The following is a 16740-nucleotide window of genomic DNA, read 5'->3' on the forward strand; positions in this document are numbered from 1 at the left end:
ACGATTATAATCAAACACTCTCCTTTCCAGGTGGATAGCACTGGAAATTTAAAAATTCTCACTTCAAAATGTATGTTTACATACAGTTGTTATAGCTGTTCTTCAGCCACGAGATTCAGATGCAAGAGATATGGACCTGATAGTCTCCAGAGATGTACTTTAATTCTCTGCCTGGGAAGATACAAAGAAAGTGGGAATCATCCTGGCATGCAAAAGTCCTGCTGAAAATGACAGATGCTCTCATCTGATTAGAAGCTATCAAGCTAGTTGTAAGCCAGACCGATACACTCCCTATCATGTAAAGTAACTTTCAACACTAAGTTTGCCCGTAGACATTCAAATGAAAGTAACACACTAAATAATAAATTTTACCTTACTTATTTTTCTAGACAAAATACATCACTCACAAAAAGTGCCCCAAACAAGGCCTCATAATGCTGAAATATGCTATTGGAATGTAATGGACTTTTTGCAGGAAATTTTAAGACAAGTAAGTAAATTAGTTCAGACTGTTGAGTGTGTGCCTCAGTAGTAATGCAGGGGTATTTCATTTAGTCAAAAAAGATCTTCATTTCCCCTCAGTTCTGAAGAATGTAGCTGTCTGGCAGCACTGTCCAAAACTATTCCCATTTTAGCCTTCCCAGCTAAGTTAGGCTGCTGAAGAGCATATTTGATCCCCAGAGCAGAATTTACATGATCCTGGCTACAGTGGTTAGCAAAGAGCATCTGGGTTGGCTGCAGGAGCTGCAAAAGCTGAGCCTGCTGAAGAGCAGCTCCCCTGAGCTTTGGCACAAAGGATTTTGTGAAGGGATAACACTGACTTCAAAGATAAGCAAGTTGCTACGAAAATTAAATCTCATTGAGTATGATGACAGCTGGGGAAACCAAATAAGGAGATTAGTTGAAAATGTAGCAGTCATAAGATGTGGCAAGTCAGCAACCCCTATTTGATCCTCCAAAGTGTGTTGGAGATGGTAAAGGAAAATGTGCCCCAAAGGCGTTTCTTAAGAAATCTTCATCACGGTGGAAAGTTTATTTACACTTCAATATTAATAGCAATGAATAGGAAAAAACAAAAAACAAAAAACAAAAAACAAAAAAAAAAAAAAAGAGAGAGAGAGAAAATAAGTGAAAGCTTACAGAAGGGGAAAACATATCTGCAAGGCAATTCATTCTTAGTGAAAACTCAAACCGAAAGAGACCTCATAATTAGTTTCCACTGAAATATCATTTCTTACAGGCTTGCAAATTGCCCAAAGCTGAACTCTAGCAGTATCAGCCCAGCACAGGTCCCCTAGTGTGGTGGAGGTGCTAAGATACTCTCTGCTCTGTATGCTTGAGCATTAAATCTGTGTGTCTTATTGATGAGCTTGGCAGCCACCGACTTAGAAATCATGTTGTGCTGCTGATGGTGAATCTGAGAAGAGCTGCTCAAGCAGAAAGACAGCTTTTGTCTCTGTGTGGAAAAATAGCATCTTTTTTGCAGCCTAGCAGACATAGTAAGAGTTACTCAATCTGTGGAGCAAAAGAGCTTGCATATTATAACACTCATGCTGCTAAAAACAGAGTTTCCTTTAAAATGAAGTGGCCAGAGACAACAAAGAGTTATTAATCTTTGCAGGTGTGTGACCCAATCAAATAATTGGAATGGCACATGAGAAATAAGCGGATTTATCAGTGATGGGATCTTTCCTTTTCCATCATTAAAGGTCTCTGGTATGTCTCAGTCATTTCTGGGCAAATACAGTGCTAATTAGTTTCAGCTTCCCTGGGGAAAGGATTTGACCTTTTTTTTCCCTTAGCCTGAGAACATGTTTTCACACTTACAGTCAGAATATACTGAAACTGCCTCAAATCAGAAGAAAATGTCAAGATACATAATAAAGCTGGGAAAGTGGTGCCATTGCTTTCATGTGATCTCTATAGAAGTGGCAGGCTGGCTTCTATTGTAATTATTTCTTTTTTTTCTTTTGCATTGTTACTTTTTTTTTTTTTTTTGCATTTTACTTCTACTACAGAAAAAAACCTTGCAACCTGTACATAAATATATATACAGATCTATTTATAAACCATCTGCTGAGCTTTTGGCAACTGACTTTAGAGATGGCACTAGGAAACTGACAGATAAAGGCAGGGTTGAGGGGTGATTTTCAGTCAGGAGGGATGCTATCAGAAGTCAACATCACACTGCTTACTCCAAAGAGCATCAACTGAGTCTGGATCAGCGGGGCAAGCTGCAAACTAAGCGGGGTTTAATACAGTGGGATTACGCTAGTGACAAGGTATCTGTACTAACTCTGTGAAATTGTGTCAAAGGATAGAGGACATCTTTTATTTACATATTCTGCTTACTGGAGCTGCTACAGTGCAGTGTGTGGGAGTCTTTCCATCAATTTTGATGGATTTTGAGGAACTCATCATCCTGAGTGAGGATGATGAATAGGAGCTGAATAGGAGCTCTCCCTGCCATTTTAAAATTACGTTTTTTTGTGATCTTTGTTAATTTAAAAGTGGCTTAAAATGGGGATGGTAACATCATATTTATCTTACTAGCTCATTATTTTTTCTGTTGCATTCATTACTGGGTAGGTTTTGGGGGTCATCTCCCCGAGATATGTTTCCTTCCTAATGATAAAAAAAATGAAGCCATCAGGCAAATCTGCCCTTGTTGTGATGGGTCATAAGAGATGGAATTTGGATCAAAGCTTGGTATTTTATGTTACTTTGGCCCTCATTCTTCCTTAACCCTTTTCAAACTATTTTAATAGTAGAATCCCTTTAGGATCAGAGTGAGTTGGTTCTTCTTATTTATTTTTGTCTGAGATTTATTTAATTGGCTCAAGTTTTAAGCAAATGTTTTAGTTATACTTTTTTCATCAACATACTGTGTTGGGCAGAGTGCAAACACTCGTCCTTGGCTGGGATTGCTCTGCAGCCCTTAAACAAGCTTTGCAGTGATCCCTGCGGGCTTGGGGGTCACTGCTGCATAAGGGCTTTCCATAAACTGAAATGGGAAATTTTGTTTCCAGTGGGTATGGAGGCTCATGGACCTGATATATGTGCCAGGAAAAGAAGTGTAGCATTTTTCAGAGAAAGCGTTGAATATTTTCAGAGCGGTTTGCTTTTCTCATGTTGTTCCAGAGCTACCTAAGGTTTTCATCTGCATAGCGCTGAAGTGCTCTGGTAATATATCACATGAGGTGACAAAGGCCCTAGCTCTTTCCTTTGGGTGTCTGCAGGGTCTCCCCAGCCCTGAGGCTGTACAAATTGTGTTGCCTCCTCTCAGCAGCTCTTGCTGTGTCTGTGGGGAGCACAAGGCATGTCTGGTGCCGGGGGTGTCCCCAGAGCAGCAGCCTCCAGGCCATGGCGACGGGAGGCCCAGTCTCCGGCCAAGCATCGGTTCCATCTGTGAATGGAAAAGAGCAGCGGCCTGGTCCATAAACGCAGCCTGGGGCGTAACACCCGTGCATCTAAAGACCTTTAAACATCAGCATTTTAGCTTCTTTTTGGGAAGTGTAAATATTTACGGATCAGGCAACAATATGAAAACAAAAATGCACATAATATGCTTGGGGTTACCTGTAGCTTAATCTTTGTGAGAGGGTTGGAGGAAAGGAGGGGGAAATACCTCGTCCTTACTTGGCCTGTGTGAGATTTGGCAAGGCCGTGCATTGGGACAGTAGCCAGCAGCTCCATAGTGCCTGCTGCTCTCCCATGGACATCCCAGGGTCATCGGATCCAACATGGCGCCATGTTCCTGATCCCGCCTCGTGGGGTTTCATTCACAGGCCCTGCTGCAGGGAACGGGCAAGTCTCTGTAAATGGAAAATACCAAAGCTGATTTAGACTTAAAAAAATTCATGGCACTTCTTTGATTATAGTCTTCAGTTCCTTTGAAAGCCACAAATCTCCTGTGAAGGGAAACAAAATGAGCAGACACCTAATGGTTTTGATACCCCTGCTGTTCTCGAATATTCTTGGCTTCTGCTTCCTCTCTAGAGAACTGCAGAAACATGGACTGCGCAGCAGGTGTCAATATTAACTTCAGATTGGTAATTCACAGCTATCGTTTGCTTAAAAATAACTTTCACTGTTTCAGCAGGCATCCATTTCGCTGACTAGGCTGCAGTGGAGAGAGAATTCCCCAGCAGGCTATCAATCCTGTCAAAGGTTGAGCTAACTTTAAAGAGGGATTTCAAACATTTCTTAGTATGAGATATACTCCCGAAAGAAAAAGCAGGCTATATTCTTCTGCCATATAACATTTCATTAGTGCTTGATGTTTCTTTGTTGAAAAATGCTGTACAAAGAATAAAAAACATATTTACCATAAACTTGGGAAATATGCTGTACGCTCAGAGGGTGAAGATGTTAACATATCTGGGACATGTTCTGGCAATGCTATTTCTATTTTCCATTATTTAAGGAAAATATAAGGGATTGAGTGTTTTGTGGTAACACATGTGGATGATTTAGAAAGGTGGGAAACTTATTTTATTGCTCGGGTTTCTGTCAGTTCACATCTGTTTTGTGTTGTAATCTTATCAGGGATGCTCATTGTATCACTTCATATACAGTAAAACTTATAAGTTCATATTTTTAATTGTTCTTAAATATATCTATGTAAAACCTAAAGACAAAACCAAAACAAAACAGAACAAAACATGGCTAGCAAAGACATCATTCAGGAACCTTAGTATATTTCTTTAACTGCCAAACTATTTTTTTTTTTCCTGGAGTATATGTGTAGGGCCAGTAGCTGCAAAATTGCCCAAATCTGCAGGTGTCATAAAATAGGCAGCTCTCACAGTAGCCCTCCATATCTTTCCTTTTTTTTTTTAATGTCTCCTAAAGCTGAGAAATGGAGCAATGGCTTCCACCCTTTTTTACACCATTTTTTTTTTCAGGTGTTAAGGGATGTTAAGGGAGAAATGAAGGCGTGACAATTTTGAAACCATAATTTGTCAAAGAAGCAGGTCAAATCAATAATAAAAAGCAGCCTTTATTACTATTCAGCTATTGCCACATGTTATCTACTGTATACAGGCAGCAACTAGAGCTGCATCTAACAGATAGCAAATAGATCATTACTAGCAAAATCCTTTTAGACAGGACAGGTCATTCCTTTGAAATGAAGTAGGTTAAAAAGATGCCCTCTTCATTAGAAAAGACAATCCTTAATCTATTTATGTGAGCTGGTGGAAGATAATGGCCCTTTTCAGCCAACATGCAGTCGAGGGATGCTGAGGATTTCAGAGTAATTAGGCATGTGCCTGTCCTTGCCACACGGTTTTAATGACTGGGGCCGTGCTAAACAAGGAGGCATAGGCTGAAAAACAGGGCACAAGCAGCCGGCACCTAGGAATTTGGGCAGTGATATCCAATAAGAAGGTGTGTTTGGTAGCCTTGAGATAAGATTAGTCCACAAAGTGAGCAACCACAACAAAATCATGGCTCTGCCTTTTTTAAATGATTGTGCTTTTAATAAAGGCAAGCAAAGAGTATGTAAAATCCCCCATTGTGGAGTCTCCCTGGATGAAGAATTCTTCTAATTTGTGAGACTGAGGTTATCAGAAGCTAGGACTAGGATGTCAGTACTCTCTGAAAACTGTGAGTAGAGATGCAAATTCATTTCAGGTTCTAAGAACAAAATAAAATACTTCAACTTTTACAAAGCAAAATGTAAAAATGTTTTTACTGGAGTCTCACAAAATGGATACTTCAAGAAATGAACTGATGGTTTAAACGCCAAAGAGGTGAAATGCGATTTCGTTTGGATTTATGACTGTGATCTCATTAGGCTGAATTATATGTTTAAAAGTTGTGAAATTAGTCAACTCAAATACAGTTGCGGCAGAGCTCATGTTTCTGTAGCAACTCGTGGATAAGTGTCAGTTTCTAATATATTTTTAATTAAAAATCTGATTGGGATTTGTTATTGCCTCTAATTAATCTCCTTCAATGAAATGTAGTTCTCTGCTCATTATCTGCCTGTTTTTCTTCTTGCAGCTTTTTCTCGCCCCAGCAAGTCTCAGGAGCTTGGGTTATTAGTCCCTGTTTGACTGCACTAAGTAAACCGAAGGGAGAGGAAGAGGGCGAAAGCTGACTCCACAGCACGTACATGAGGCTGAGGATTTCACAAGGAGCCAGCGGTCCCTCTGGCAGCAGTCAGACATACTTCTCCTTCAACCCCTGGCCTCTCTCTGCGTCAGAACCAAAGCAGAGTAGGAACTGCCAGACTTAATCTAGTCTTTTGCAAGATTCTTTGCACGAGATCTGTGAAAAGCTATTTCCTCCCCCCTTTTTCTTTGGATGCTGTGAAACTACATTACTCATGTTTATTGTCCCCTCATGTCCCAATAGCAGCTAGTTTGGTCATTCAAGACCTCTGAAGCCAATTCCTACGTGGCCTCCTAGTCTATTGACTCAGGCTGAAGTTCAAACTACTGGCATTTATGAACTGTAATGTGCTTACTGTGTGCAGGTACCACTGAGAAAGCCTTTTTATGGTGTCAGCTACTGCTGCAGTGTCAGGCTACAGCAGCCACAAGGTTGCTTATAATCCCAAGGCTCTGTAAAAGGGTAAAGGTACCTGAGTACTATCAATCTGTGTTGCTTATGAAGTAGTGGACAGCTCTTCATGCCTGGTGTGTGGGGACCATATGGGTTATATGGCAACCATATGGGGATGCTAGGCAGCACTGGGGATCGTGGCTAAGATCCACTCTGTCTAGTCCAGGCAAAGGGTGAATCGCTTTTCTTACTTGGACGAATTTCCTATATGCAAAATGGCTTTCAAAGTCTTCAGGAAAAGACTGTAACTATATAAATCAAGCATCTAAACTTGGTGCTCCCCTCTATAGGTGTTCAAAAGCCTTCCTCTAGTGCAGTGCTGTTGGTATCCTTTAAAGCTGCATATTCTCCAAGTCCATCCCGCAGCATTTTAAGGGGGGACTATGCCATGAATGAAGCTCTTCAATGCTACCTTCCCAGGCTCAAACACGCCTGCAGCACTCGTGTAGCAAAGCTCATGTTCCCAATGGAGGGTATGACTGAGCACTCGTACTATTACCCCGATTAAAATGCAAATAAGCATTTAGATTGTTTATGGGTCTCAAACTTTAATCACTGACCCACTTCAACAAATAAGGGATGCAATCATGCTCCATGTAAGGATAGAGAATATGTCTTTTTTCACCACTCACTTGAGCAGAAGGCTCTTGAATGTCATGTTTTATGCTTGCTCGGAATATAAATGAGTTATCTGAAGCTTTACATCTGTAAGCTTGAGGAAAATTGGTCATGCTGTTTTATGCATATACTCCCTTATTTTCTCTCAGATAATTTAAAATACAAGGGAAAAATACATACTTAATGTATAATCTGTTTGCATATATTTCAAAGGCCAACAGAATGAAAATAAAATGAGGGGCTTTACTGAGACATCTACAGAGCAATCCAGTAGCACCACCTGCTGTTTATGTGAAACATTACTCTCTCTATATATGTATACACACACACAGTAAATACGTTTATAAACTCTGTAGATATATATATTCTATGTATATATATATATAGATATATGCACACACGCAGAGAATTCCTCTACCTATTTCATAGCACCTATAAAGTTGAATCTCTTTTAGAAGGGATGAGACGTGGGCTTCTAAATTTCTTTTATGCTTTCAGATATACTATTCTAAGGGTTCTGTGGTTCTGTGCAGAGAAGGTGGGTATTAAAGCAGCGATTAACATTCTGCACCGTGTCTCATAATGCTTAATAGTGCCAAGAGGTGTTGTGGAAGTAAGTCTGCTCGATGTCCTATTTGTTGAAAGTATTTGGGCAAAATCTCCAGTCTCCACTGAAGCAGCAAGTGGTCTGGCAAATTAGAAGATCATTATGCTGATTTCATTGGAGGAGAAAATAGAGCAGTAATTTTTTTTAGATTATTTAGCGTGAATAAAGCTCTGAAGCATTTCCTGAGATACAGTGGAGCTTGCAGACATGTAAATCAGCTTGTGATAGAAAGTCATAAAATTCTCTGGGAAATGAGCAAAGAAAAATACGTGCTGGTATTTCATGCGTGTCCAGCACTTTGCTGAGTTTTCTCTGTAGCTCTGGACTTTGCCAGACGTGTCATTCTGATCCTAAGGAAGGAGCTGCGCCTGCTGTAACAGGGGGAGATGCCACACAGCAAAACCCAGGAGTGCAGGACAGATCCTGGATGCTTAGCTTGATAAAAAGAGAAAATGTACTGTATGTGTTCCAGCATTCAGAATGAGTTAAATGAAACTTCATAGTCAACCTTGCAAAGAAGAGGAAAAGCAAATGGAAATGGGTATCAGTTTGTTCCAAAACAGATAAAATGGGTGAAATTTAAATGATCCATGTAGAAGCTACTTGGGAGAATCCTCTACAGTAGCCAGGGAAATGAAATACAACTGAAAATAGAGAAGCTGAATTAGGAAAACAGCTGACATCAGTTGAATGTGGAGAGTATTTAAATGATTAAGGAGAAAGAAAATCAAAAACTAGAAAAAAATACAAATGCAAAAATAGAATAAAAAAGAAAAATAACTACATTCAAGGTAAACTTTCACAAAATGTGAGGAAAATAACTCGATGTGCTAATTTGATGCTGTGTGGCAATGCTGCAAGAGCAGTTTGTGGATTGGATCTCCATGAGTAACGGAGCATTTCTGAGAGTCGATACAATTTTGTGAAAGAAAATTGTGTGCCAGGGCCATACAGATTCGTGATCTCTCTGAGACCACCGCACAGGGGCAAGGTGAGGCAATCTTTAACATAGGGTTTTTTTCCTTCCTCATAATGATCTGCCCGAGTAATTCAGCTTTCAGATGCCCCTTAAAGGCACTGCAGGCCTTTCAAGTGTACACCAGTCCCAAATCCCCTCTATATAGGAGGGATTCTAGGTTCTAGGGATTCTAGATTTTATGCTCTATTCTAGGAGGGAAGTCTTTTGAGTTGGTGACATGCTTGTATTGAGGTTTTCTGATATATATGCCCGAATCTCTAGTAAAGAAAACTGAACACCTCTCCCACCAAGATTAAAGACACCTATATAACAAATAATGTTCTCAGCATTAATACTGTGAATTACCAGTAAAATAATATATTTCATGACTTTAAATATCACTGAAAAAGTATTTTCTTAAAGAACAGACAAGCAACTTTGCGTGGGCAGCTGCTTCAAGTGTTGCTAGGGGCATTATGTAGGTGAATTAAAGCTAATGGATTTCAAAAACTCTGATGTAGTATCTTAATTCTCAGTGCCGTTTGAGACCTGCCTGAAACTTTTGAACTGGGCCGGCAAGTCTTAAAATACATAATGTTAGCAGGTTCATAAAGGCACATTCATGAAGCTCCTAAAATTGTCAAGTCATGTAGCAATCCCATTTGGTATTTTGTAGATTGTTTAGAAAGATCCCTTGCTTTGTAAGAACTACAAAATACACTATTCAAGTCGGCCAACCTACACAAGACAGGACCTGGTGTAACCACAATGGTTCAGAGCCTACAGGAACACTCCTTGCGTGACAGGAACTGGACCCTGAAGAGTTTTCACACATGGGTCATGGAGTCCAAGCAAGGAGTTCATCACAACTGACCTCTTCTTTGGGAATTTTTCTAATCACATCCTATGCCTATGGACTAAGTAAGTTTAACCATTGGAAGGTATTTCTTGAGGTCAAAAAGAGCCCAGGAAGATAGTTTCTAAATTCAGAACAAGACCTACTCTTGTGTCATGTACTTCAGTAGACCAAGTACCAGACAGCTACTCTATGATTCTACAATTCTCAAAAATTCTCTGTAATTTTTTTTCTTATCTAGTTGGAAGTGAACCTGGCAATCAGTGTTGCTTGATCTCAATCCCTTATCAAGAAGTGTCACAGAAGAGTTGATGGACAGTACCTAAGGGGGACTCCAAAGAAACCCATTTACTCCATATACTAAGCTTGAGGAGTAAAACAAGATACAAACAAGTTCCTCCAGTAATCTACTTGCTCTAAAGCAAGATGTAAATAGAAGGGGGTAGATGTAGACACTGTGAGCACAAGTGCTTAACCCCATCACTTCATTTCCCTCAAAATTAATTGTCAGTATCCTTCTAATCTTCCCAGCCTAGTGACATCCTGGGCACTAGAAACAGTTAATAAAACTGGTGTAAGGAGGAAGATTTCCAACCTCATAATTCTGTTTCTTCAACAGTAAACTACAGAGACTAGCAAGGCAGATTTTTTTACTTTTACAGATAATTTACTCTGCAAAGGCTTTTTTTTCAACATACTATCATGGGGAGATGCACTGCCCAGGAAAAGTTGTTTAAGAATCAAACACACTTTTCAGCAGCTAGTGCTCCTTGTTAGAACCTTTCCTTTTTCATACCAGCCAAAATAACACTGTTGAAGATAGATCTTGCCATTTCAGCTTCATATTCCATCATTCTGAAGACAAGGAATAGACCTGTACATTGTAAGATTCAGTAATACAAAAAAATACTCTTTATTGTAAACAGACACATCTTTTATTACAGAAACAACTGCAGTAATATCGAAGTATACAAAAAAAGGAACCAGAATGAATGCTAAAAAATAACTAAGAAGCAATTGTGTCCTCACGGGACACACACCTCCTCACTCATTTGAGACCATTAGGATAATTCAATTTTACAATTGTTTTATAATCATTCACCCTACACAGTTATGCTATTCCTTCTGCTGCTGCACTGTGTGCTAGGCTCACATCTTTCAGGAAGTCTGTACCTGGAAATGCTTATTTTTATTTATCCATTTTATATACTGTAAACAAAACTTCGGCAGTTTTTTTTAAACTTTCCTTGCAGATTAAGTTTTAAGGACAACATTTTACCACCTAGCTTCGGCAGTGGTTGATTTTTAAGAATACCTGCTGTTCACACAAATTGCATCAGATTCTTAAAACATCATCACTGAAACAAAAGTTAACTTGTACAAAAGAGAAATCAGAGACTAAAAAAAGTATTTTAGGACAATAATTTAAAGCCTTTACTGTATCATAGTGACTTCAAGTGTTGTGAAACAGTTTTCTACTATCTTGAGCTTTTCTTCGGAAAGCAGGTTTTCTGGCTTCAGTTGTCCAATAAGAGCTTCCAGGGATCCGAGTCTTCCCAAAGTTTCTGTCTCCTGCATTTCCAGCAAACTTACCTTAGAGTGGAGTTTCGAAATTTTTTGCCAAAGGTGATCTCTGTCTAGGTCTTGTTTGCAGTACGAGTGTTCAGTTTGCAACACTTCAATCCCACTACATGCATTCATTAATGTAGATTTTTCTGTTCCTATTTCTGTTTGTTCCATGTCAAGAAAATCCTGCTTAATGGGCCCGAAAGAGCCATTTGGTATTTCAGGCTCTTCAGGACTCTCAGCTGGTACAATGATAGCAATGACAGATTCTTCACTTCCATTAAACTGTTCAATAGTTTGTGCGACTGTACTGACTAAAATGGCATTGTCACTTGCTGGCTGTACTTCCACAGAGCAGCCTGCAAGATGACAGTTAGCATTTTCAATTGGATAGGCAGTAATTGAACCTAAAGCACCTTTCAATATCGTAGGTGAATTCAAGTACTCGGAGTCTGCAAGTTGCAAGACTGTAGCTGTACAACTTACTGGATTTTCTACAGAATCATGAACACTGGTAGATTCCATGTTCTGCACTGCTGCTGTCATTAAAATGTGTGTAGACTGATTTATGGGCTGTTTAGATGAATTATGAAGAATCAGGCTGTCTGCTTGAAAGTCTTCTCTGTTTTGAAGTTGTAGTTTTTCCATTTGCAGAGGTTTACTCAGTGCAGTTGAGCAAACTACTTCTGCTTTTTCATCTGTATTTTCTGCAACTCCAAGATTTTTCTTTGGTGTACAAGGTTCAAGCGATACAGATACTTTATCTGACTCTGCATTTGCACTTGTTTCTTCCTGATCTCTCTGCAGCTCTTGTGGTTTGTGCTTAGAAGAGTCTTTTTCCTATAGGGGGGAGAAAAAAAAAGGAAAAAAAAAGGGTACAACCCTCATTCTATCATTCTATGGAATAACTAATGACATAACTGTCTCCTAAACCTTCATTACGACCTTTTTTAGAGGTCCCATATGCTCAAACACTATTCAGAGGCTCTAAAGACAGTAGTACTATCTTTCTCTTTTTCAGGCTCAGTGTATTGATTACTTCTTAGATTGAAATGAGTCACAATTATTTTAAAAACAGTGAAGAGAAGCAGCTGTTCAAATTTGCGCAACTGGGTATCATCTCTTATTATAGCTTGAAACACTGTACAAATATAGCACATAAGAATGTGATTATGTGTATGATCATGTGCATCATATATGCAGAATTTTATATTTGGGCTTTTTTTTTGAGAAATTCATCAAAATTAACTTTTCATTCCAGATAGTCACAAGCAGTCTGATATAGAGCTTTATGACTAAAAATATTTTGTTAAATTAATGAGTCACAAATTTCAGATTCAGCAATCAGTCACTTCAGTCCTTGCATTTCTTCCACCTCCAACATTGTTCTCCTGGTGGTCAAGTGGAAGATAGTTACGTGCCACCAGAGAATTGTCCTAGTTTTGACGAAAATTAGGTGCTCGCATTGAACAGTGCTTCTACATACCCAGTTGCAAAATTCTGTGCAAAACAAGGCAGAATATTCTTCTTGGCACACCCATTGCGGCCTACACTGCAGAGCACTTAGCTATTAAAGAGGTTTGGGGCCAAAAAAGAGAAACATGGTGTGAATCCAAAACATTCCATATCCAGTGTTTAGGTACAGTTAATAGAAGCCTTAAAAGAATATTAGGTTATTAATTAAGAATAATTCCCCTGTGTAGCTGCACAGGTGAAAAAAAAAATATGTGGAATGATAATATTCTCACACGAAATAAACTTAGAGAAATGCTTCTGTAATTACCAGTTTAAAAGAAAAGCTGAACCTTCCATTAAATAATGGAAAGTTGCTCTTCCTTCTCACTGTCTATTCACTATACAATTATATATTCATTTTGTGTCAATCCTGCTGACAAAATATTTTGATGGACCAGATTTCTATTTTAAAAATAACATATGACTATATTACAGTTAAATGAACGGCTCTATTGCATAAATAGCTGGTTAGCTTTATCCTACAATAAAACTAATAATAAAAAACATAAATCAACACCCTCCCTGCCTCCAAATTACCTCATCCCCTGGGGCAGGGAAAATGGTTGGGACAGCGGTGTGCTTCAGGTACCGAATGCCCCAGCGCACCTCCAGGGAGTCGGGCGTGAAGTGATCGCTGCACAGAAGCTGGTGCTTACTGGGCATCCACGCGTCTCGCTTCATATTCCGCAGCCATTTCTCCAGCCTCTCTTTATCGTGAAGGGGAAACCTAGTTTAAAACAGTCGGGGAAAAAACAAAGACAATATCAGGTTTAATTATGTTTTCTTAAATAAAGATTTATATATTTATTTATCTAAATAAATAAAGGTCTTCCATACAAGGATCCTTACAAAAGGAATCTCAAACAAGCCACGATAAGGCTGAGAGAGCTGGGCCTGTTCAGCTCGAAGAAGAGAAGGCTGAGGGGGGACCTGATCAGTGTCTATAAATACCTCAAGGGAGGCAGTGAGGAGGATGGGTCGATTTCTTTTCAGTGGCGGCCAGTGACAGGACTAGAGGAAATGGCCACAAACTGAGGCGCCAAAAGTTCCACAGGAACTTAAGGAAAAATTTCTTGACAGTGAGGGTGACAGAGCCCTGGAACAGGCTGCCCAGGGAGGTTGTGGAGTCTCCAAACCTGCTTGGGCGCAGCTCTGTGCCCCGTGCTCCAGGAGACCCTCTGTGTGCAGGGGGTTGGATTAGTTGACCTCTAGAGGTCCCTTCCAACCTCAAGAATTCTATGACAACATTTATGGGCCTGCAGCGCACACCGTTTGGGTTTGTTCTGGCATCTCCTCACACCGGGCAGCTGTGGTGAATGCCTAGCACGTGCAGGAGCCCCGTGGTGCCTGGATCCCCCCGCTGGCATATGGTGAACCCCAAATCTCATCCCCAGCCCCCTCCTGCTGCAGCTCTGCTCCAGACACCTGCGCGTCTGGAGCAGTGACATCCAAACTGCAAAGTGGGATGGTGACTCCTCAAATTCACAGGTAAACGTGCATTCCTTTCTTTCTCCTTCACCTATCTTCTAATTTTTTTTTCCATTTAAACTTTCAAGTACTAAGGAAAGAGACCAAACATTTGATGCAACATGCTCTGCGTCTACATAGGAATGAAAAAAAAAAACACTGGAGAGAACAAGATAACCTGTCAAGAACAGGTTAGGAGCTCAGTCTTTTCAAATCCTGCCTACTTAGACAGTGTGCACCCAATAGCAGCTTTCCAAGTACTACACAGCACGTCCCATGAACAGCCCAGCACGTCCCATGACCAGCCGAGCTCAGCGTGGGATGTTACGATATTGCTCTGAAGGGAGCACCCAGTGAGAGGGCAGGTTCTTACAAACTGGCAGCAACTGCACCCTCCTCTTCAAGAAAGCCTTGAGTGCATTTGCTTCCATTGCCATTATCCCTGTGACACGGCTCTCACTGCCTTCACCTCAGTCAGTCTGCTTCAGTGCACGGGAAACACAAATCTGAGGTGAGAAAAATGCCTGGTAGCCAAATTCTTTATTTTAGATAAAGAGCGTGTTCACCAAAACCTGCTTCTGGTCTCCTATGATCATTACAGTCTGGCCTTATTGATCATTACAGTCTGTTCTCTGTTGTTAAGCAGGTAAAACAAAAAATGGAAAGAAGGGCTATATAGAATTTACACTCACAGAAGTCAGAGATGAATAAATATAGGGAAGAAGGGCAGTTAGACCGTCTGAAAGTAGGACACAGGGAATGAAGTCAAGGAGTTGGACCCAAGACCACAGCACAGTAGAGGATTTCTTTGTGATGTTAAGAAGCGAGGGAAGATATCGCTGGATTTTGTATCAGTAGCCACTGTTCATGGAGGGCTAACATTCTCTGCAAAGCCAGTTTTAGCACCCCCTCCACAGGACTGCATTACTAGGTGCACAGCACAAATCTAGGCTAGATAAGACAGCTTACCTAAGGATGATTTTTGAAATCATCCTTACACTAATGCCATGCATTTGAATACAAGAATGTATCAGCACTGAAACATCTTCTGATCACTTCTATGGTGCGAGTGTTTTCTAAAGTACTACAAAAAATTCATTTCTCATTTTCATTATTGTTTTATGTTTATCACATATACTCCTAGGTCACATATGGCAGACATCTTCATAATGGGGTATGAGTTTTCCTTCCATCTAAACTGAACTGAAATCCCTTTCAAAGCAATGGTCTTTCCACAGTCTTCCTAATCTGGGAACAGCAATTACTATTCAGCCCAAAACTAAGCTGAAATAAACCTGCAGCTTGGTTTACAGCAAAAGTTTTACCAAAATGGCTTTTTGCCTTGGAGCTCGATAGTGAAGTTTATTCCTCAAATGCTTCTTAAATGCTAAGAAATTCTTTTATTCGGTGGAAAAGCCTCAAGATTTTTAGCAACAAACCTAGTTAGCTGGTGACTAGGTCTAAGTCTTCCCTAAAAAACAGCAGTGCTTCCCCCAGCGGTGAATGCAGGACATTAACTGAAGTGGGTACTTTATTGTTTTGGAAAGTCAGTGTCTTATTTACTTCTGCAGTCTGTTTTTTTTGGCCTTTGTTGGTCTCTCAGATGGAGGAACCGCACTCAGCTCCTCCACCACCAAGCAGAGCGGCTGGTCTGGCTGAAACACCTCCCCGCAGAGGCAGCCAGGTTCGCAATAACAAAAAATAAAATAAAAACAGGTTAATCATGACCTTTGCGCTCCTTCTTTCCCCAAATACCTGCGCCTCCCTCCAGCCACGCACTCCGCGGGTCTGCCCAATCCTCGCCCACCAAAAAGTTAAGATTTTCTGACGTAACTGTCCCCATTTTCCCACAAAACTGAAGCCTTTCGCCCTCCCCGGCGCCTGAGGGGCCGCATTCCCGTCGGGGCTGCCCCCCGTCCCCCGGGCCCCGGAGATGGCGTCCGCCATCTCCGGGGCCCGGGGGACGGGGGGCAGCCCCGACCAAGGCCTTTCCCCGCCCCCGTCCCCATGCCGGTCCCTCACGGGTAAAAGCTGATCTTGCGCCGGTCCCGGGCGCTTTGCCCGCCGCGGTTCTTGCAGCAGGAGGCCGCGCAGTAGCGCGGCATGGCGGAGCGGAACGGCCGCAGGGCGGAACCTCTGGAGGGCGGAGGCGCGAGAAGGAGGGCGGGACTCGCGGGGACACGCGGTGGCGGCCGCCCGCCCACCCCAGCGGTGACGTTGCGCGCGCGCGGCGGCAACAACAGCGGCCCGCGTGCGCCGCGTCACGTGGGCGCCGGCAGCCAATGGGGCAGCGCTTCGTGTAGGAACGGCCGTTGGCCGCGACCGTTGGGAGGGCGCGGCGCGCGCGGGGCGCTCGGGGGCGACGGTGGCGGCGGCGGCGGGACGGGTAAGCGGCTGGGGGGCCTTCGGGAGGCCCAGGGCGCTGAGACGGCTGGGGACGGGGCGGGGAGAACCCAGGAATTGGGGAGGAAGCCCTGGGGTGCCCCACAGGTGGGTTCAACTGCCCTTGGGTGGCTCTGGCCTCTCCTCTCCCTCGGCCCTTCCACGGTGTCCCCTAGCCGGCGTGACAGCGTCGCCCAG

General features: G+C 41.8%; 1 protein-coding gene across 3 annotated transcripts; it reads right to left on the bottom strand.

The window, feature by feature from the left end:
* Positions 1-10535: 10535 nt before the first annotated feature.
* THAP5 (THAP domain containing 5) lies at positions 10536-16265 on the bottom strand. 3 transcript variants are annotated; one of them, XM_026039149.1, is made up of 3 exons: positions 16183-16265; positions 13231-13420; positions 10536-12018 (listed from the first exon to the last, which is right to left on the bottom strand). In XM_026039149.1, exons 1-3 carry the CDS (start codon positions 16263-16265, stop codon positions 11047-11049), a joined length of 1245 nt encoding a protein of 414 aa, XP_025894934.1. In that variant the 3' UTR covers positions 10536-11046. The 3 variants fall into 3 exon arrangements, with proteins under 3 accessions (XP_025894934.1, XP_025894935.1, XP_025894936.1); XM_026039150.1 differs by lacking the exon at positions 16183-16265 and adding an exon at positions 15600-15884; XM_026039151.1 differs by lacking the exon at positions 16183-16265 and having other exon boundaries at positions 13300-13453.
* Positions 16266-16740: the final 475 nt, after the last annotated feature.

The sequence above is a fragment of the Nothoprocta perdicaria genome, unplaced genomic scaffold, assembly GCF_003342845.1.
Source record: "Nothoprocta perdicaria isolate Ctin4 unplaced genomic scaffold, notPer1 scaffold_22, whole genome shotgun sequence".
Lineage (NCBI taxonomy): Eukaryota > Metazoa > Chordata > Aves > Tinamiformes > Tinamidae > Nothoprocta > Nothoprocta perdicaria.

Bases quoted from the DNA above. Each gene is read 5' to 3' on its own strand.
- THAP5 (XM_026039149.1), bottom strand. From the start codon at position 16,265: ATGCCGCGCTACTGCGCGGCCTCCTGCTGCAAGAACCGCGGCGGGCAA. The intron at 13,421-16,182 runs GTGAGGGACCGG...GTTTTAAACTAG, and splicing joins CGCAAGATCAGCTTTTACCC to GTTTCCCCTTCACGATAAAG. The intron at 12,019-13,230 runs GTAATTTGGAGG...TCCCCCCTATAG, and splicing joins TCCCTGCCCCAGGGGATGAG to GAAAAAGACTCTTCTAAGCA.